General features: G+C 40.1%; 1 protein-coding gene across 1 annotated transcript in view; it reads left to right on the top strand.

The window, feature by feature from the left end:
* The window catches only part of MYZAP (myocardial zonula adherens protein), a 61617-nt gene that overhangs the window by 37001 nt on the left and 3271 nt on the right, over positions 1-21345 (top strand). Inside the window, exons 12-15 of the mRNA XM_063345593.1 lie at positions 7240-7323; positions 7751-7851; positions 18909-19604; positions 20279-20501. Coding sequence (XP_063201663.1) covers positions 7240-7323; positions 7751-7851; positions 18909-19604; positions 20279-20501 — 1104 coding nt within the window. The remainder of the gene's footprint in view (positions 1-7239; positions 7324-7750; positions 7852-18908; positions 19605-20278; positions 20502-21345) is intronic.

Genomic DNA, 21345 nt, shown 5'->3' with positions numbered 1-21345 from the left:
TTTATAACTCGTTAGGACATCTAGGCCCTGTGGGCCTGCTTTAGCAATAGACATACATCGAGGACTGGTGTATTATGTTCATACAACTCGTTAGTTTAGGAAAGTCTCTAAGTTGGTGTGTTAACTTAAATCAATCAGCTTTTACTTTTTCTTTAAATACAATATGAGTTTTAAAATACAAAAAGTATTGAGGGGTCACTGAAGTGATTTAAGGAAGATTAAAAGGCAAAGCTGCTCATTCCTATTTACTGTATTATATTCCCTGAAAAGATTTCAACATTCTTGTCTAGCCTCTGATAAATACCACTTAAGTTCCAGTGAAATATTGGACTGAGTAAAATCTTGTTCTCCTTGTACAGCAATTAACTCTGAGAGTTCAGGCTGCTGTTGCAATGTCTTGGTTGTCTTGTTTTGTATCATATAGTATGCGCTTGTCCTGTGTTTAGTCATATTTGACCCGTTTGTTCATGTCTCTGAATCAGTGTTGCAGGTGCCCAATCTGTTAATGGTAGATGAATAAGGAAAATACACAATACTTTAATAATATATAATACTTAAATATATTAACACTGTCATGTTCTGATAAATATTTTAAACTAATGGATGATACTATCAAGTGGTAAATGTTGACTGAGTTTACCTAACAGCTGGATCTGTTCCAATCCAATAGATCACTGTATATTTCAAGCCTCCAGAACTGTGTCCGAGTACACGGAATAAAATAAAGTTTGCTATTTCAGACTTTCTTTATAAAGGCTCTACAGTTGGACCCAACTTTAATTTTCTCGTCAGATGCTTTTTCCTTCTGCTTTAATTGCTCTGTAATTCTGTTGAATTCCCTTCTGATATCACTACTCGCATCTCCAGCATTTCTTTAGAGACTCTTATAGGTCTCATGATTCTCCTCTTGACCGTTCTTCTTAGATGTTCTGTCCATGAGATCGATTTAATGCTTTAGTTGCTTAGTGGAGCAAGAGAAGTGCAGCTCATCTAGGAAGTATTTACACAGCCTGTTCAAGTAGCCTGACAATTTTGTTTTGTATTTGAGGAGATGTATTGGAGACTCTATAAGGTGAAGTAGTGACAAAGAAACAGATCTTCGTTGATGGGATGGACAAGAAGAATTGAATTTTCTGGGAGCTGCTGCAAGATACGGTGACAGTCTGGAGGCTGAGGGAGTTTGAGAGATGACCTCAAGGTTTCAGAAGAAGGCAAGAGCGTAGAGGTGGTAACAACAGTAGGACTGAATCAAGGAGGAGAGAGCTTGAAAAGAAGTGCTGTGGCCGTACTAACGCTGAGGCGGTGGATAAATTCAGGATGATGCACATTGCATGTGAGGCCTTATGTGCTGATTCAGGTCATTAGAAATTGCCGTGGGTATGTGAAATGCAAGCTGCACACCCAACACAATCTGCAGGGAACTTCAGGGATCCTGCCGTGACGGGGAGAGATCAGGTGTCCTTCCTGTGCCCGACAGCCAAATTCCAGGGATTGTAGTGGGGTGTCCAAAGGGCTGAGCTTGCGTGCACCCCGTCACCAGGCGCAGAGCTCCTGAGCAGCGTGTTTACTGAGTGACTGAGCCAGGGAGTTCATCCCTCCTAGTTGTTACAGCCCTGGGGAGAATGTGCTCTGCTCCCCAGCCCCTGGGGTGGCCGAAGAGCAGGTGATGCCCCTCCGTTGCTGCCAGAGCAGATAAATTACAAACTGTAGCTTGGGCCTTGTAGCTCTTCCCATTCCAGTGTTGGAATAGTCAGATGTCTCCCAACAGAAGAAAGGAAAGCAGGACCAGTGAATACAGGGGGGTGGTGGAGGTAAGAGAGAATGAAGTGATAGGAAAAAGGGTGATGGTGTGGCCCAGGGTTGCGAAATTCACATTTTTACTGTTAGCAGAACTGTTTTGAAAGGAACGAGTAATACTTTTTTTCACCTGACCCACTAAGTAGGTTGCCAGTTTTGTTTGACTGCTTAATGTGGACATGAAGGTTGTAGAAATACTGGTAGAAATGTGGAGGGAAAAGAATGGCTAGTCAGTCTAACAATGCCAGTCAGGTCAAGAGGTAAGTGTGAGGGAAAGTCTGTCTGGGCACTTGTAGAGAAGGTTGGAAGAGGAGAGGCTGAAGGATGGTGCTTGTCGAAAATGATGGAGAAATCTGAGAGGGTAGTTGTGCAAAAGCCAGATCTGGGAGCAAGTTGCTGAACTGTCAGTGAACCGAAATGATAAAGTCTGCAGACGCAGCAAGGATGAGGTGGATTACAGGCCTTGGGCATTGAGCAAGGAAAATGTAGGAGCATCTTGGTGATCATTTTGTCCTGGAGTGAGTCCAGAAGTGACTCAGATCCAAGAGTTGGTCCATGGAAGTGGAAAGTCTTTGGCTTGGACTGATTTGTTTCTGACCCTAGGTTATTCTGGCCACCACTTCGGCCCTCGTGTCAGTTCAGTATTGTGTTTGACCTATCTTGCATCTCCTCTCCTTCTCCTTACCTTATATTCAACCAAAAGTCAAAATCTATTGCTCTGTCACCTGCTAGTTGTTCTTTTGCTTTATGCAACTCCTTAAAACAAAGACCCAAGACTTGGGTTTGTGCAATACAGTTTTATGGTGCTGTAAATGTTATCGTTTTATTTTAGTTTGCCATAACTAACATTTTTATGGAAAAATAAAACTGACATTAAGTAGCAAGGCATGAATTTTATTTTTGAAGTGCTTTTACCTAATATCAGTGTTATGATCCGGTGTTGTTGTTACATTCCTCTCTCCAAGGAAACCATCACTTTTACTTTATGCAATGTGACTTATATAAATGTATTGAATTAAGGTTGCATTTTATTTAATATAGTAATATATTAATATAATCCCCTAAAGTTATTCCTGTTTCGCCTGGTTTCCTTGACATACTGCATCAAGGGTTAATCAAATCAGGTTTGCTCACTCCTGGTGCCCATGGCATAAGATAATGTGTACTCAAGCCCTTATTCAGTAAATAAACTTTTTTTGTAGTAAACTGCTCTTGTGGGATGTGTCATCTATGCCAGGACTGTGGGTAGGTTTAAAGCTGTGTCATAATTTCGGAAGTTGTTTCAGCCCTTGGACTGCAATAGCTGCTGTAGACGGCTAGTTGGCTGTGTGTCTGGGGGTGCAGCGTGCCCGTATGAAGTAATACGGGTGCCCTGCTACGCTCTGGTGCTGCCTTCCCTCTGCAGTGCCTTCAAAGGGTGGGTTGAGGGCTGCAGGACTCTCTTCTGGGCGCTGAAACAGCCTCTCATTTTAGCCACTGCTGAATTTATTTCTCCTGGAATATGTTTTGCCTGTGTGGCTGTGTCTTTGAGCTCATAATGTTCTAAGGACCCACTGAAAGTTTTTTATGTAAATTACCCAATTCACAGCCTTATATGTAATCTGCATGGTCTAATCATGCCATTCTGTTTTATTGCTAGACCAAGACTTTGTGTAAGCGGTGATATAGTACCACGTTCTCTCTTCTCCATACTACAGAAGAGAAGGTGTATTTTAAAATTCTGGCATAGTTCTTCAGAGGGACAAAGTAGATAGATTGATTTTACAGGTTCTGACTGGTACTACAGAAACATGTTAAAATGTGGCAGGGAGTGCTGTTGTGTATGGTTTGATCTGCCAGGCCTTAGAGGATTCTCACCAAAAAAAAAAAAAAGGGGGGGGGGGATGTAAAAGCAGTAACATTCCTGCCAAATTACAAAATGTCTTTTTGGAGTTCAGGTTTGTGTTTGGGAAGGGGAAGAAGCTGTTAGTCAAGGTCTTCCACTTTGTATTCTTTGTTAGATTTTAAGGTGTCCATGCTCATTTTTGCCTTTGGACCATTCTAGTTAAAATAACTCAAAAACATCCTCAGGGAGTTTGTGTCTCTGTAGCCAATGTGAAGAATAAACAAATATAAGTTTAATTTTAACTTACACTAAATCTGTTTGTGCATAATACTGGTAAACGTAATGGTTACTGTCACAGTTTATTTCACATCTTAAAGCCTTTGTGTCACAGAGTGACTATAACAAGGTAAATGGCTGTGAAACACAAGAGTTTGGTCTTGCTTTTGGGTAATAGATAATTCGATCACTTATTTGGAAACAGAAGTATTTTGTGTTTGATGTAAAAACCAGAAGAGGCAGCTGTTGAAGTATATTCTCTTCAATAGCAAGGATGGATATCTGTCAGGGCAAAACCCTCCCCTGATCACAGAGCTGTGCTTGGCTTCTGTCATCTTTGTATCGTACTGATTACTGGTGTTAAAATTATTTCCTTGTATGTATAGTAGGGGAACAGAATATTAATAGGCAAGACTCACTTGAAAGTCATAAAAGAGCAGTTTATCTTTTCTGAAGCAGAATTTCTTGGCAGGACCGAAGTTATTGAACCAGTGAAGATATAGCTGACTCAATTTAGTCATAGTATTAAACAAAGTTGTAATTAAATATGAAGATCAAAATATGTTCTATGATTTTTCTGAAAATGCTACAAGCTTTGTGTTTCTGTGATGTGAAAAATGAAACGATAATAGCTTTAGATGACGTGGATAGTTTTTACATGCACTTTAAAGTAAAAGGGAAAAAAAAAAGAGGAAATAGCCGATTTTGAGAAAGATGGATGATGATAGCACTCATATTCTGTGACTGTTCAGCTGAAAACCCTTACTGTATGTTTACATTTTAGCTTTTCCAAGTAATAACTGATCATTGTGTCAATGAGATACGATAACTGAAGATCATGGAGACTAAATCAAAGTTGAGTTTACAACTTCATTTTTGGGTTTAATTTATGCATTTGTTTTGCTTCATTTTTTTCCATAAATCTGTATGGTTTGGTTGAAATGTTTCATAATATCCAGCAGTAAATTTTTGGGAGCGTGATAGTACTACTGTTTTGATTACTGTACCTTTGAGTATTTTATCATTCTCTTTTAGCAGGATGTGAATGTTTCTACTAACCACTATTTCCAGAAATCCTGACAGGTTTTACACTGGTCCTTTTGAAGGGGTTTGTTAATGTTCTTTCACAAAATTGATTTTAAGATGTAGAGTTAAAAAGTGACTGGTGAGAGAACACAGAAAATTGGACCCAAGAATTTAGAAATGGTCTTTCTTGCATATCAATGTAACATAAAGACGGCCAGGAAAAGCTAATGTATTCTGAGCTTCCCTTGATTTCAGTTTGGCTGTTCTACAAAATTAATTCACTTTAGTAAAAGTCCACTCACGTTTTTACTAACAAATACTTCTTACTTTTTTCCTTCAAATTGTATCAGTGAAGCCTACAACCAATCAATAATCTGACAAAATAAAACTACCTCACTTAATGTAAAGTTTTATAGCAAATACCTATTTTTTATTATGCGTAGGTATTTTTATAGTTTTCTTGTGATAAAAAAGCTATAGGCATTGACCTGGTTTTTTTTCGCTGTTGGCATATTGCCCAAAAAAGTGAAGAAATGTGTGGGATACACACTTTTCTTGTGCTGTAATGGCAGTTTGAGTATCTTTCCTCATCTAACATAGCTTTAAGGGGCGCACTTTTTTACATATACAGCAATAGAGACTTACTAAAAGCGGTGCATGGCAGGCTCTGACATCCCATTTGTGATGTGGACCATCTATTTACTAGCTTGGTTTACTTCTCATCTTAAGCCTGAAAGCAGAATTAGAAACTTTTTGTATCTTTAATTTACCTTAATTAATCATGGAGACAATTGCCTTAGATAACGCACTGCTTGGTAAAGTAGAAGGTGTTGGTTGGGCTCTGCCTGAAGAGCTGGCATGGAGCAGGGAGAGGGCTTTAACTAATGATGTTGCAGCACCTCAGTTGAGAGACACATTCCCATGGGCTTAATAGTGGGAAAATAGGGGTTTTTTGAGTTTAATGTCATCTGACCTGAAACGGCGTGTTCAAGAGAGGTGGACTGAAATTTAATTGGAAAAATTAGTGACCTGACACCATCTAACACTGAGAGCAAAAAGAGTATCCACTGCCATCAGCTTTCATTGCTGCGGCTATAGGACGAGACTTGCATAAGCATGGAACACAGTGGGAAATCCATCTTCTCCCAGTTCCTACCTGCATGCAGACATGATGCAGAATACCTTTTCTCCCTCAAACTAATCTTTCAGTGCACTTCTGATGGTTCTCCTTAGAAATATTTCCAATGCTGCTTTCTGTATCTGAAGTAGACCGTGACTACAGATACAGGAAGCACCTTGTCTTCTGTGCTTGTAAAGCAGCGTGTGTCTACAGCTGTCTATGAGTAATAACCTGAGTGGCCTCCTGGGGAAGCAGTAACAATTGAAGTTGTTACTTAGCTATTGTTTTGTTTTGTTCTTTTTATTAGCCGCTATTTTAGTAGGTGGTGTCAGCAGGGGTTGAGAGAGAAAAACAAGTGACTCTTCCTTTGGTCTGAGGAGAAAATTCAGTTTGTTTGCGCAAGATGCCATTGTCTCCTAAATGCGGTCAACTGAAAGGAACTGGCCTCTGTGCCATCAACAGGTCTCTTAGACTAGTGCTGATAACAGTATGAACCTCACACACCAAATCTAGCTTTAGGCAAAGGCTTCAGAATAATGAAAACTGTGGCTTTAGGAGCTTTAGAAAGTAATTTCCACAAAATCAGAACAACAGTGGCAAAGGACTGGTATGAAATCTGGGTCATGCCCAGTTTCTCTGGTCATACCTGCTTGTGCTGGTAACAGGGAGAGATTTAAAGCAAAGGTTCTTGCATGGCTCTATGACCAGCAGAAATCCCACAATATAAGGAAGATTGTCTTCTGTTCCGTATAGAACAGGATTAAGATGCAATGCTTCTGGTGCAGCTAACTTTAATTTTCATGAACATTTGTAAATAACTTCTTTCATTCCCTAGGTATAAAAGGAAAATGCCCTTCTTTTTCAAGGAGAAATAACTGAACAAATAAGACCTTCAAGAAACTAGCAAATGGGCAACGTATTTTTGGGTGTAGTTGAAGTTGCCTGGAGCAAAGGCCTTTGAATACAAATTCTTAAAAGCCACGTTAGTATACGTGTAGCATCTTTATATAAATGATCATAATTGAATGGGATGACAGTTAATCCATGGATTAAGGCACTTTGTGACTCTGTGTAGGTATTCAATTGTTACTGAATAATAAAATGAAACATGTTTTCTTCCTGAAGTATCTAGGGCTTTTTCCTCCTCTTCCCATCCCCATTGGACTGAATGTCTTTGTTTTATTTTTCTTCACAGATTGAAATGCTAAGGAAGAAAGTAAAAGAAAAGGAATTATTTATAATACAGCTTTTAGAAAAAATCTCTTTCTTAGAATGTGAGGTAAGGCATTACCTGTTAAGTTTATATTGTTGTGATTATGTTATAAAATGTAATAAAATTTGAATTGATGGCACCTGATATTATCTGGATGCGTATTTACTATATGCATTTGCTGTTCTTCAGTATGGAATTCAAAATTATGACACCAGTCTCATGAGGAATGTATGTAATACAAAATCTCAATATTCATGCTAAGTTTCTTAACATAGAATCTTATAGCAGTATTATAATTACTTAAAACAGAAGCTTCTGAATAAAACTGTTGGTTTAATTTAATTTTTTCACAGAAGTAAGGATTCCTTTATTTTCTCAATAAATACTTCTACATTACTTCTTGTGGGGATGAGCCAATGTGCAATTTTATTTCCTTGTTTAATTAACATAATTTAAATAAAGTAAACTTGTGATGAAAATCACTGTTTTCCAGAATAAAGAATTACAAGATAAATTGGACTACTTAATGGAAAACCATCCAAAGACCAATATAGAAACCAGAGATACTGGTGTAGAATGTGATCTTCCATACAGGTATTTACTTTTTCTGCTTCTTCATCAAAAACTTCTTCATAATGTCCCTTATTGGTGCTGTATTAGTAAACCATTGTGCTGCTAAACCCTTAGAGTGGACTGTGGAGTTTTGTAAAATTTTCCTAAGTTTTAAAGAGCACACCTACTGGGTGTAGTGTACTTCCATGACTTACGGAGTAGGATTTTTTTTTTTTTTTTAAAGATGCAAACATATTGCAAACTCCTGGGGAGTACTTATTTGCAGTAATGTGATTTAAGCAGGGAGCAAAACTAGAAGTCAAGAGAACTGATTTTGTGAAATATGGCAAATATTGACGAAACGTGTCTGCTGGCAGCGCAGCAGAAGACAATGGAGACCTCTACCCTGAGGCTGGTTAATGCTGGCTTCATGCGAGCTTTATACTTTGTGTTCCGGGAGACACCTCCAGGAGCATTTTAAAGGGCAGGTAACACCAACAGTAACAGCTGGGGGCTGCAGCCATTTCTGGAGATATCCTAGCCCTAGGTGGAAGATTGCCAAGTAAGGAGCACAGTAATGTTACCACTTCTGCACTGGAGTGGTTGTCTCTGATTTGTGGTGGCCAGTGGCTCTGTAGCCTGGCTTCGTAAAGATCCAGGTCTTGTGCCCCCCCCTTCTCCTCCTCCTCCTCCCTGTTCTCTGCCCCGAGCACTGCAGCAGGGCTGCACTGAGCCCTGGGAGCAAGGCTGTGGACTTGCACTTGAATCTTGTCCCCAACAAGTCGCTACAGGGAAGGGCAAAACACAAACCAAAATAGTCAGGTAAGGACATTGCATGTTACTTTCACTATCAAGAAGTAAACTTGTTCATCTTAACTGGCCTGCAAATTGAATCATTTAGTTTGAGGAATGTAAATTAGCATATGAAATCAGGAAGCTGCAATACAAACTAAAATTTATTCCCATTTTAAAAATATGCTAATTTAATTAAAATATGCCTACAGCATATTTTAATGGCATGAGTTTTGAAACCTCAAATCTGGTGTTTTTCACTCAGGGTGCCAACAGAAAGCTATTCTTTTTGTCCTCTCTGGGGCCCTCTGTATGTAACCACAGCCCCTAGTTATCTGATATTTTTCCTACTTTTGAGATTTATCTCTATGCAGAAATTTACCTCTATGCAGTTCAGATTTTACGGAATTAGATCTCACAATTGTGTTCTTAAATGTAATATTGCTGCCTTTATTGTTGCAGGATCCTTAGTCCTAGTAGCTGTATTGGACATTCCAATATGAGCTCCAGCAGATGCCTGCATGTAAACTTGGCAGTATCTGCTACGGTTTTTATCAAATATTCTTTGTGGCATTATAGAAAGGAAATATGGAACATATCAAATACACTGAATAGTTTAATTTTAGCCTGTCAGTATCAATACCAAGGCACAAGTTCATTGCTGTGGCATTTCCAGCCCAGCTGTCTGATACTCTGACATTAACTCTGTAAGCTTTTTCTTCTCTCCTTAACAGTACAAGTACTGAGAACAGAAGATCTCCCGAAAGTGCAAGGCCGGTGAGGACATACACCCCGTTCAAGAGAGTGTTGGAATTTAGCACAAAGAACAGTACATCTTGAGCATTCAAGTCAACGTGCTTTCTAAATATGAGCAATTATCTTGCGCCTTTGCAGCTTGATTAGATAAATTTTTATCAAGTCATAGAGAAGAACAGCAGCATGGAGTCTTGCTAAATTTATCCTGAAAGCAGCTTTTTAGTGACTTCGTATCTGAAGTTACTACTGACATTAACTGTGAGGGGGATATGGAAGAAGTGGGATGAGTGGAACAGCAGTCAACATTGCTTCTTTGGAAGCTATCTAGTGCAATGTGTCATTTCAAATGCCTGTAAGGAAGGAGTTGTATAGCTGTACAGGTTTGGTTTTTTTCTTCGATTGTGTTGTAATTCTGTTTGTGTAATGAAGCTCTAATGTATTTTATTTTCACTACTACTAGAAGCAGTATCTGAAACTGTGCTGGCAGAGGGCATTACTCTGAAAGCTCCCCCTTTGTCCGTGTGGGAAGTGTGAGGGCTGTTCACGCCTGTCGGAGACCTGGTGTAGTTGAGGGCTCCCTTCACCTGGCACAAGTTCACTCGTAGCCAGCACTCTTTTGCTGGGAGGGAGAGATGCAACTGGGCTGTTTCAAACACTTCCCTCAACGCGTGCAGATGAATGTCGTGTTTGTGCTCAAAACAGTAGCCGATAGAACAGATTATAAGGGATTTTACTTCGTTGGACTGAGGCACTGGTTTGCACTTCCTCAGTCATGGGACAGAGTGACTATTGGTGATACATTGAATAGTAATTGTGTAGGAAAATCCCTGTCACTTCTTTTTATTTACTTTTCCATTTTCATTAAACAGAATCTTGCCTATAGCAACCTGCAGCAGTCCCTGCAATTCCTACAGCAATAGCAATCCTGAATCAGGATTTTGATTTTTGAGTACTTTTCTCCTTTTTTTTTTTCTTTTTCTTTTTTCTGCAAAGCACTTAAAATCTTATCCTTGACTTCAAAGTACCAGCAGGAATGACTGTATCTAGTACTGAACTTATTTAAATATATATATATAGGGTATTTTTTTACATCTTATTTTGATCTCCCAGTCTTAGTGAGCTAAAATGAATGATGAATATTTTCTTGTAGTTCTATTAACATGAATGAAGGGCATTTTTTTTTTTATTACAGTAACTACTATAGAAAACACACAAGTTAACGTTTTGTATGATTAATATTGTTCTTGCAATGAACATCAATCCCAGGAGGTACTCACCTTGCCACAGGGCTTCAAAAAGTGATTGCTTTTATCTCCAGTCTAATGCAAGTTCTTATATTCAGTACTGTCTGTTCAAATTAAGTATACTCTGTAGAGTTGTATTGAAAATAATAATATTGACCTCATAATCCAAATCTTATTCCTGCATTATTTAAGGGGTTTCTGAATTTGTCAGAGAACTTTGTTGATTCTGTTGCCGCGCTGTTGAACTACTAAATAAAGAAGCCTGTATTGGAGGATGGATTGAAGGATGTTTTGATGTGGTACAGGTATCTTGCAGGAACATGAATCGCTTGATATAATCAAAGCATATACAAAATAAAATAGGAAGCTCAAACTTCTCAAGCTTTTGTGCTCAGATCATCCTCTGTTTGCACACAAGCTATTTTGGTTGTCTCCTGAGAACTTAAAATGGTCATTCTTTCTAAAAAGTCAAACACAATATTATGGATTGTATTATGCACAAAATCCAATAAGTAATTGCAATCAAAGCCATTAACAAAAAGGTAAATTATCTACTGTGTGAAGGAAGCCCGTAATCTTCACTGGTATAGAAGTAGCAAACATTAACAGCTGCTCAATATTTCTTTTAAAAAAATAATAAAAAATACATTGTGAGTTTTAATAGCTTTAGAAAGAGACTCTGTTTACTTTGCATGTGATGAGGGAGTGCAAAAGATCTCATAGATAGCGAAAGGGCAAAGAAAACCCTCCAGCTGTTACATTAGTAAATGGGCATAATGCCACACATTTTCTTAAATAGCTTCTCCCAAGAAGAGGTGCAAAACCTCTAGAGTGGGAAAGGGCTTGCAGAGAAGGTCCCTGAGAATAAAGGCTGCTCCCTGTAACAGTCCTCGGACAAAGCACCCTCTCATTATGCAGAGGAATTAATTGTCTTGTACCTGAACACCAAAGACACGGGAACAGCTGACGCATGCAGAAGCTGTAGTCTGAACAGTGCATGGTGCATTTTTGATTGAAGTTTCAATGCTTGAGTGTATTTGGGAGACTGAGTTGTTTGAACAAAGTTCCCAAAAACCAGTTAATTTGATCAGTAACTAAATGAATCATGGTTATGAACGACTAAGATCAGGAAGTGAAACTTTAAAAGAGAGTACATTTAAATTGGAAGTGTATGTTGATGAACCCAAAAGATGATGGGTAATGACCCAGCTCAAATTTCAGGGATAAGCTGTGTACTTGTGTAATCATATCCCCCTCTAGTGGCTGATAACAGCGAATATTTGAACTATCTCTTTTTGAAGAGAAAGACGCTACTCCCAGCTGGCCGTGTTAATGTCTGTTAGGGATGCAGCTTTCGTTCATTACGTTATACCTTTTAGCATTTTTTGTGCCCAAATAGTCCCTTCAAACTTAAGATGTATGGATGAAGGTGATATTTATAGATAAAAGGAAATGCATGTTGCTGTAAAAGACATTAACTGACAACTTCAAATAAGTAAACATACTTTATCCTTCTGGTTTTAGCCAGAATTCAGAAAACAGAACCAGATGACTGTGAGGCGCTCAGTGAATGGCAGGAGAGGGCAGGATGAAGTACCAAAATGCTGCTTTGACACAGACTTCAAAAGGAAGTTCTTTCTACTTTTAATACGCTCCTGAGGATCTCCTCTGAAAATACTGCAAGCTGTTTTAACTCTGAGACTTGCAAAATGATGATCCTCTGCTGAAGACTTTACTGAGAGTGCAGCAAGGTGTTGAATTTTTCCTGCAAAAATTTTCTGTATAAATTCTGTCTTGACTATTTGATGAAATATGATATTTTTTTCTAAACCAAATAAGGATGAAGTCTATGCTATATTTTAAAAGCATTTTGACATTGCAATAAGCCGAATGGCCATCGTTTGGTTGGACTACTAGTCTAAATTTGGTAAGTGTGAAGAACAGGAGAGGAACAGTATTTATATAATTGTTACATGAAAATGAGGAGCTTTCCAGTCAAATGAGCAGCAATGTAAATTAGCATAGATAATAACAAATCTGACTGAGAATACTGTATCACTTCAGTATAAATTTTGTCAATTTGAGATTGGGTTAATTAGTACTATAACATTAGTAACTAGTAAAATTTCTGTAAACATCAATAAAAGCCATATAGATAGCTCCCAGAAAGTGCATTAAATATAAGTCAATTGTATGACTACATTTGTACCATGATAAGTATTCTTTTGTGATTTGTTCCAGATACTCTGGAAAGTATTTTGGGATACAGTTTTCATATATGCTGTATAAATAATGTAGTTATGTTGTATGCTTTTAATACATCCTGTATGTAGGACTTGAAAAGGATAAATTGCAATAAATACTGTATTTAAACTTTCTATTCTCTTGTGTTAACATTCATTTAGAAATAAACTTACCTTAAAACCTTGCAAACTCTAATGCTACACAGTCTTGTTTGTTCAAAAACATGTAGGAAGGCAAAAGTGGTTCCTCTGGAGCCTTGGTATTCTTGTCGGTGTTTCCTTTGGCAGACAGGCTCTTGAGAACAGGAAGACACTCCCTTGCTAAAGACTAAAGACTCTTCTCAAAGCCAAGTAACAAAAGTAGATGAACTCTTTTATGAAATAAAGAACTATTGACTTGCACAGGATAAACAAGAACTGGGCAGCACAGCTCTTGCAAAAAAAACCCGGCAACTTCAGATCTCACAGATAACATCTGACTGCATCTGGGATGATGCTCTCCAGGCTTCAGCATGATGAGATTGGGATGACCGTGGCCCATCTTTTTTGCAGTATATATCCACTCACTGAATAGAGATTTAGCTTTAAGACTGTCACAATGAAACAATCTACACGTCAACTAAACAAGAAGAGGTCATGCAAACATAGCAATCGCAGTGTTACTGGTTTGCAGTGCTCAGCTGAAGAATGTGACGTTTTTCACTTGAGTAATGCTTCCCTGCGTACGTGTATTCGGTACCGATTGCCAAAAGGACCTCATAAAATCGTGTTGAGATCAGCAATGCTCAGTGCTGAACCTACAACATAAGCTCTGGGAGTTGGATGCTAATGCTTTTTGGAGAGGTTTTGAATCCTTGTTTTGACATCTGAAGACTTTTAGACATGGACAGAGCAAATAGATAAGAAGTAAGTTCTCTCCACATTGTTAAGGCTGTAATTCTGTACAGGAAATCCCCGCTCCACAGAATAGAGACGTACATGCTGAGAGTTTCATTCCACTTACATTTTATTTCATTCTCATTTGGTACCTGGGGCTATTTGCATGTGTAAAAGAAAAATGTGCTTAAGAGACCTGATGAGTTAAGACCCTTCCAGCCCTACCTCATGCACTAGAACATGGAAGAAACACAGGAAAACAAGGTGATAGCAGCCATCTACAATGTAAGGTATGTGGAAATTTTCAAAAGATAAAGGGACTTGGATTAAAGAGAAAATATGCAGAAGTCAACATCTATGATGTTAGAATATTCTGTAAAAGTGTGTGTGGTGTGTAGGCATACTACAATAATCTGACGGTTGCTTCCCATATGTAAAAAAGTATGTTGATAGGTATCAGCATGTATAGGATTGCTTTTGAAGTGTTTCAGGCTTTTTTTAAAGAAATAAGGGAGGAGTTATTCTCTTTAAAATAAGAAAATAAAATGAATTATTAAAGAGGTGCATTGTGCTAATTGAAAAGTGGGGTTTCCTTTAAGTGAAATTAAAATTACTGATTTTGATTCCAAATATTCACACCATTTTTTCTGTTATTTTGGGGATGGTTTATTTTGTATGTGAGGCTTGACTCCTCCTGCCCCTCAATATTTCCACCTAGGAGCACAGAAACTGTAAAAGTAGTTTTTCCTCCCCCTCAAAACCTACATTCTATAGTCCCTTTTGCCCCTTTTCCTAGTAAAAATAAGTAACATTTATATATTTATAAAGTTGAAGAAAGGAGAAAAGGACAACGGAAATGATACCTTTAACAGCAAAGAAGCAAGAGTGTTAGTTTTACTTTTAATACCAATTTTGGGCAGTCTCAGGTATTTCTGATAGGAGATTTCTCCACCTGAAAAAATTCAGCCAGTTGTATTTCATGGCCACCTCCCACCGAGTGTCATATGACGACAATGTATCAGCTTAGTAATAACTGGCATTGATAAAACAGAAATACTAGAAGTTCAGACACAAATGCCTGTTGCAATGTTCCTTGTAACTGGCGTAATCTATTTTTAAAACCTATGCTAGAATAAGTTACTTAGTTATTTGGATAGCTTTCTTTTTAGCCATGCTATATACGAAGGTGAATGCTCCTGGGTCACACCTTGCTTTCTGTTGTTTTCTTTTTTTTTTAATGTGATTTATTCTTTTTTTGTTAGTACACATAATTTTCTTCGTCATTGTCATTCTAATAATTTCATTTTCTTGTAGAAATAATACTAAATTGCATAGTAATTCCAACCATGCTATTGCAGAATAAATTATATTTAACTGTAGATATCTAATGACAGAAAACAGACTGACTGGGAACGATATCTAGTAATAGCTCGTGAGATAATGCACTAAGTGAGAAATATCGGAAAGCCCATTATGTAAGAAACAACTAAAACCCCCGTTTTGTTATATGCTTAGTTCATATGAATGCTGATCAAAATATTCAAGAAAGTGATAGAAAATAAAGCCTCTAATCAAAAAGGCCAAGAATGTGCTGAAGGAAAACGATAAAAATATGAATGTGCACTGCAAATAATGACAGTGTGTTGGTCTCCCAAAAGAAGCAAGAGCAAAGTCTGAAGACTAAACTTGCAGTAGGTATTGCTGGATGGTGATTACTCATGTGCAGAGTGTGGCTAGTGAGGATTTTCCTACACACCTGTATTTTGCCCCAGGGCAAACAGTGCCTAAGTATGTAATTTTCCTCAGTCCCACAAGTGCTCCATACTTCTGCTCTTTGACTGAGAAAGCTTAAATCTATTTTTCTTCCTCACATTTCTATCCAAATTGATACTATGTAGACTGCATTGTACCTATGTGCTGCCCATCTGTCCATAAACAAAAATTTATTTGTTCTGGCACATTCCGAATTTCAGTTATTTGTTCATCATTCTGAAACTGTGTGTTACCTGTAAACAGACTATGGTATTTCAAAACACACCCGAACTGTAAAGATGAACAATATTCCTTCCCAGTGACCTTGGACAAATACAGACTTGGTAAATGGTATTCCTAGCGAGGGTACAGAATGATCAGTTGTGATTCCCAGCAGTCATGCTATTAGGACTTTATTACCTTAACATTACCTTAACTTTTTGCTCTGTTTTTCTGTGTTTATGCAGTTTAGCACGTAAGCTGAAACCCGTTGTCAATACCGGCATTACTTATCTGTACGTGTAATAACAGCAGTTGAGCTGAGATCAGCTATCATCATGTAAGTGCAGAGTGGTGGTCTAATGGGACCATTCCTTCTAGACTCTCGCTTCCATGCAGGCAGAAGCGGTGCTCTGTTTCCATGCCCAGCCTTCCCCCGTTCTCTGATCTGCACAGGAGAAGAGGCTAAAAAGCAAGATAAAGCTTTCCTTCTTGCAAGATGTAGAAATGTTACATAGGTGGCATAGATGGCGTAACTTAAGCCTGCATTACAGAGGCAGCAATTCAGAGAATTTGTGTCCTTGAACAGCGGGTGATCTCCTGGCGAGAAAAACTGACGGTGATTTCCTCTTCCTTGAACTCTTAGGGAAAACTCCCTGGGGGATTTTCCACAGGAGATGATCCAGGTTGTGCATAACAGACAGTGAAATGGTCTCTTCAACTACTCACTTGGCTTTTCTCACCCCGATCGTGGTATTTTTTTCCATGGGTAGCTGCCTACTTGATTAATCTCATTTCCCCTGGCCCTCAGCCCTCCCATTCACCCTCCAGCTGAGCAAACAAAAGGGGCAGGCAGCCATTTTAAAGCGCTTCCTCCTCCATTCCCTCCGGGGTAGGCCCTCCGCTCATCCTGTTCGTAAAACAACTGTTTTAACAGTCTCTGAGAAATGCACCTCTTTACTAGTGCTTGGATTGAGAAACCTCCACTGGGATCAACTTAAAAGGGCTGACATCCACCACCTGGGAACTGCCACTCCGCTAACGACATGATTGCTACTAGGAGTTGACTTACCAAAGCTCAGGGCACTTGTATCAGTTGGGAAAATTTGGAGTAAGCAGGCCAATGTTATATACTACAGTCTGAATTTCTACGTTCAGTCTCTGTATCACACATAAACACGTTAAAAAATAAATGCCATGTAAAGAAAACTTTAACAAATCTCTGAAAGTTAAAGCTTGAGTCCTAAGTAGGAATTGATGCTCTGTTAAAGCTGCTCAAACACATGGAAACGGCGTGGGTATTGATGACGAAAACACAAAATAATATGTAAGAAACACTTAAGCTTTCTGCAGCTTTTTGAGCATACCGAGAGTGCTGAGCTCAGCCACAGCAGCCTGCCTCTGCTCTGCACAACTTCTCACGCCCAGGCTACTGTGAAATATGTTTCTTGAGTACTAAGATAATTTCCATACCCAGGATTTTGTGACAGCGGGGCGGATGCTGACCGTGACCGAGGTGTGGGGGAGCGCCATGGCACCAGGCCCACGCTGAAGGGGAGGCCGGCGGGGGCTCCTTCCCGCCCTACACTACGGCTGCCTAAGCTGACAGAAAACAAACATCTGACGTTATTTTGGGCTTGTGTGGATGTATCCAAACGAGTCCCCAGCACTGGGGCTGATCCCCGCCTCGCCCCGCTCTCCCCGGGAGGTTTCTCCCGCGGCCCTCCCTAAGGAGAAGCGGCGGGAGGGGCGAGAGGCGACCGGCCTTCGCGTTCCCCCGCGGTCAGGCCCTGCCGCCTTGCCGTCGCTTCCGGTAAGATGGCGGCCCGCAGGGAGCTGCGGAAGCGGCGCCGGCGGCGCCGGGCCCGGGCGGCTGCCCCGGTGAGAGGCGGCGCGGGGCGGCATGGCAGCGGCGGGTGGCGGCGGCGGCCTGCGGGGCCGGAGCCTCCCCGAGCTGCGGGAGATGCTGAGGCGGCAGGAGCGGCTGCTGGCGGACCGGTGAGGACAGGCGGAGCGCGGGCGCCGAGGAGCGGGTCAGGCCTCCCGCCGGCTTCGCGGGACGCGGCAGCGGCCAAACCTCTTCCTCTGGTTTAAGTCCTTTCGGGGGTCGATGAACCTGCGTGTACCTCGCAGGGGCTCCCGGCACTTGCCACAGTAGCGGGGTTTTGTGGAGGTGAGGGGCTCCTCCCTCAGGGCCTCCCCGCGGGCCCTGTCCCCCCCCGGCCGCCCTGGAGCCCCTCTGTCCCTGTGGAACCGCGCAGCGCTCTCCTGCCCGGGCTGCCAAGGTCACAGCCAGGGAATAGCCTCTAAGTTATACGCATCTGGGTGGTGGTACAGCCTGTGGGCACGTACAGTAACAACTCTGTGGTTGGTTCTGGGAATCATAGAATCACAGAATGTGTTGGGTTGTAAGACACGTGTAAAGGCCATGTAGTCCAACCCCCCTGCAGTGAGCAGGGACACCTTCAACTAGATCAGTTTGCTCAGAGCCTCATCCAGCCTGGCCTTGAATGTCACCAGGAATGGGGCCTTCACCCCCTCTCTGGGCAACCTGGGCCAATGTCTCACCACCCTCAGTGTAAAGAACTTCTTCCTAATGTCTAACCTAAACCCACCCTGCTCTAGTTTAAAACTATTGCCCCTCGTCCTGTTGCTACATGCCCTTGCAAACAGCCCCTCCCCAGCTTCCCTGTAGGCCCCCTTCAGGTACAGGAAGGCCGCAATAAGGTCTCCCCAGAGCCTTCTCTTCTCCAGGCTGAACAACCCCAGCTCTCTCAGCCTGTCCTCATAGCACAGGTGCTCCAGCCCTTTGATCATTTTTGTGGCCCCTTGCTGGACCTGCCCCAACAGGTCCATGTCCTACTTGTGCTGAGGGCTCCAGAGCTGGACACACAGAGAAAAATCTGGATGCAGGCAGAAAAATCTGTGCACTCCGCTTTGATGAAGATTCTAAATGATATTTGCACACTGCACTTTTCAGAGCAGCAGCTATATCTTTGAGCAGAGAAAAAAGTGATAGCTGCTTTATCACAGCGTACATCTGAGACTGCAAGTGCTTTGCATCTTACCACTTTTTGGAAGTCTAGTATGTAAATAAAAAACTTAATGTTAGAATGAGAAACCTGCCACAGTAACTATTATAATGAAACAGTTCTGTATCTCAGATTGAAGCAGGATTATTTATATCCCTTTAAATCATTATGTCTTTTTGTCTTAGGAAATTCATTGCTAGGCTTCCAGATAAGGGTAAGAAGATCTCCGATTTTGCTGAAAAGCTGACACTTGCCATTTTACAAGAGGAAGAATTAGCGAGGACGGCTGAGCTATTGTCTGCTGTCAGGTTGGAGTTTCAGGGGAAACAGGAGGAGATTATTACAAGCAAGCAGCAAGTTATCCTAAACGAGGACACGCTAAGCAATGAAGATTCCACAGTCTTTAATGAAAACTCTAATATTAAAGAAATTTTTGAGATTTCTTCCCAAAGGCAGGCGGCAGAATGTGTTGAGCAAGATGCCACAAATACAGCTCTGGAAAATGAAAGGACTCAGAGGAAAAATGATGAAGTAAAGACTGTTACAAAAGATCAGAATCTTTCTTGTGAAGTCATCTCCAAGTCAGCCACAAGCAGTCATCTGAAAAACGATCAGCAGGTGTTTCAGAGCAATACTAAGGATGGTACAGAAAGAACAGCTGCTTTGGACAGCAGTAAAGATGCGTTGGTTGATGCCTTTCAAAAAGTTACAATTGTAGATGGGGATAGTAGTGAAAAAATATTGGAAAAACACCAGAATGTGGCTAAACATAAGGGCAATATCTTTGGAAGCCTGCACCCGAAGACACCACATTATATTGAAGTTCTAGAGTCTAGAGCCAAGAACCCAGTCATTAAAAAAAGCAAATTTAAAACAAATGTGTAAGTATTATGGAATAGAAAAACCTTTTGTCAAATAATTTACTTGTATAAAATTAGAAATGATACAGAACAAGCCTGGTGGGTCTATTTTCTTGTGACGATTAAAAAGATTTGAAGTTATATGACGTGTGAGGTTAATACGTTGGCACTTTAGCATTAAGTACCACAGAATCTCAGTATGGAGCGGTAGTCTGATTCCACCCATTTGAAGCAATTGTCATGAATCTTCATAGAATTTCATTGCTTAGGCTACAAAACAAACAATTGGCAAAACTTTCTTGTGGATTGATTCTAGAACTTGTAGAACTTTAATAGCACGTAGGCTTTTGCTTTTCCTGCACCTCTAGAAAAATTGCAATTCACGTTTTCTGTACCAATAGCAGTAGCAGTTTACATTTCATGTGACTCCCGAAACATTGCTGTTGCATGTTTGCCAATTAATTGGCATACCTTTTTTTGGTTCATTATGAGGAGTAACTTGGGATATTGCCTCTCTGCAGAGAAATCTTTTTAATTTCTCCAAGCACTGCTTATTTTTTAATCATTTATGTTGTCATAACACTTCAGATTTCATTTCAGCTCTTAGATATTGAAAAGAACAGGTTTTGGAACTGAAGTTTTTCAACCTAGTGCGGCAAATTTGGGTCACAGCTTTTATGTTTTCTCTCTTCCAGATTATCAGGAGAGCAGAGTGGATCATCGCATGGTTCCTCATCCAGTCAGTCACCTGGGGGATCTGGCTCTCCAATTACTACTGAAGAAAGACGACTTAGAGATAAGAAACATTTGAATGACATAACAGCAGCTCGGCTGCCACCGCTTCACCATTCCCCAGCTAAGCTGTTATCCATAGAGGAATCCATAGCAATTCAGATACAGCAAAAAGAAGCTTATGAGGTACGAATTTAAGATTTGGTGTGAAAAGTAATTATATAATTTGGAACACTCCTGGAAAAAAAAGCATAAAGGGATCTTTTCATACTGATGAGTTTGATGATGAAGTTGAGATGGGCAGACTTTGAGGAAAGGCACGTTTTCTTATATTTGATTGTTTAATGATATAATTAAATAATGTATGAATCCTTTCTGAAACTCTTATGCCGGCATTAAACAAAATCTAGTGTTATTCTTGATGTGTTGATTCGCTAACCTTAATGCACTCACTTCACCTCTGACTAGAAATGTAAATGTTTACTTTGCCTATTGGTCTTTAAAGAGCTTTTGGCCCTTTCATTAGTGAAGGCCTAGCAGTATTTGCTGTTCTTAAATTATGCAGGTGTCTGCATTTGGCTTTATTTATGCTGTGCCTGAAGAATTCAAGTTCTCAATTTCTTCAAATTCTGTTGTAATGGATTTTGATTTTTGACCTTCCAGTTAGTGCCAAGCTAATGTTTTAATTAGACACTATTGTAAAAGTGTTTGTTGTTGCTTATTGTTTTAAAAGTGCATGCTAATTTAGTCATCTTTGCACTTTAAAGTGCTGAGGTTGCTGGAAGACAAGCATTGCTATTGTTACATGGCTACTGTGCACAGCTGCTCTCTTACGTGGGCTGATTTTGTTCTGTTAAAGCTGTCATTGGTGTATCACAGGTGAGGACTGACACATGGGGAGTTGCAACTCTTATAAAAAGGTCTTGAAATATTAATAGCACAGCTATGTCTGAGTGTGAAAAGAAACCTGAAGTTTCTCTGCTAGTTACTGAAACTTCTACTTAAGCCTGCTGTGCAATTACTAATATTA

The sequence above is a fragment of the Chroicocephalus ridibundus genome, chromosome 9 (assembly GCF_963924245.1).
Source record: "Chroicocephalus ridibundus chromosome 9, bChrRid1.1, whole genome shotgun sequence".
NCBI lineage: Eukaryota > Metazoa > Chordata > Aves > Charadriiformes > Laridae > Chroicocephalus > Chroicocephalus ridibundus.
The sequence above is the reverse complement of the archived record's forward strand: the minus strand, read 5'-3'. Positions and strand labels throughout refer to the sequence as shown.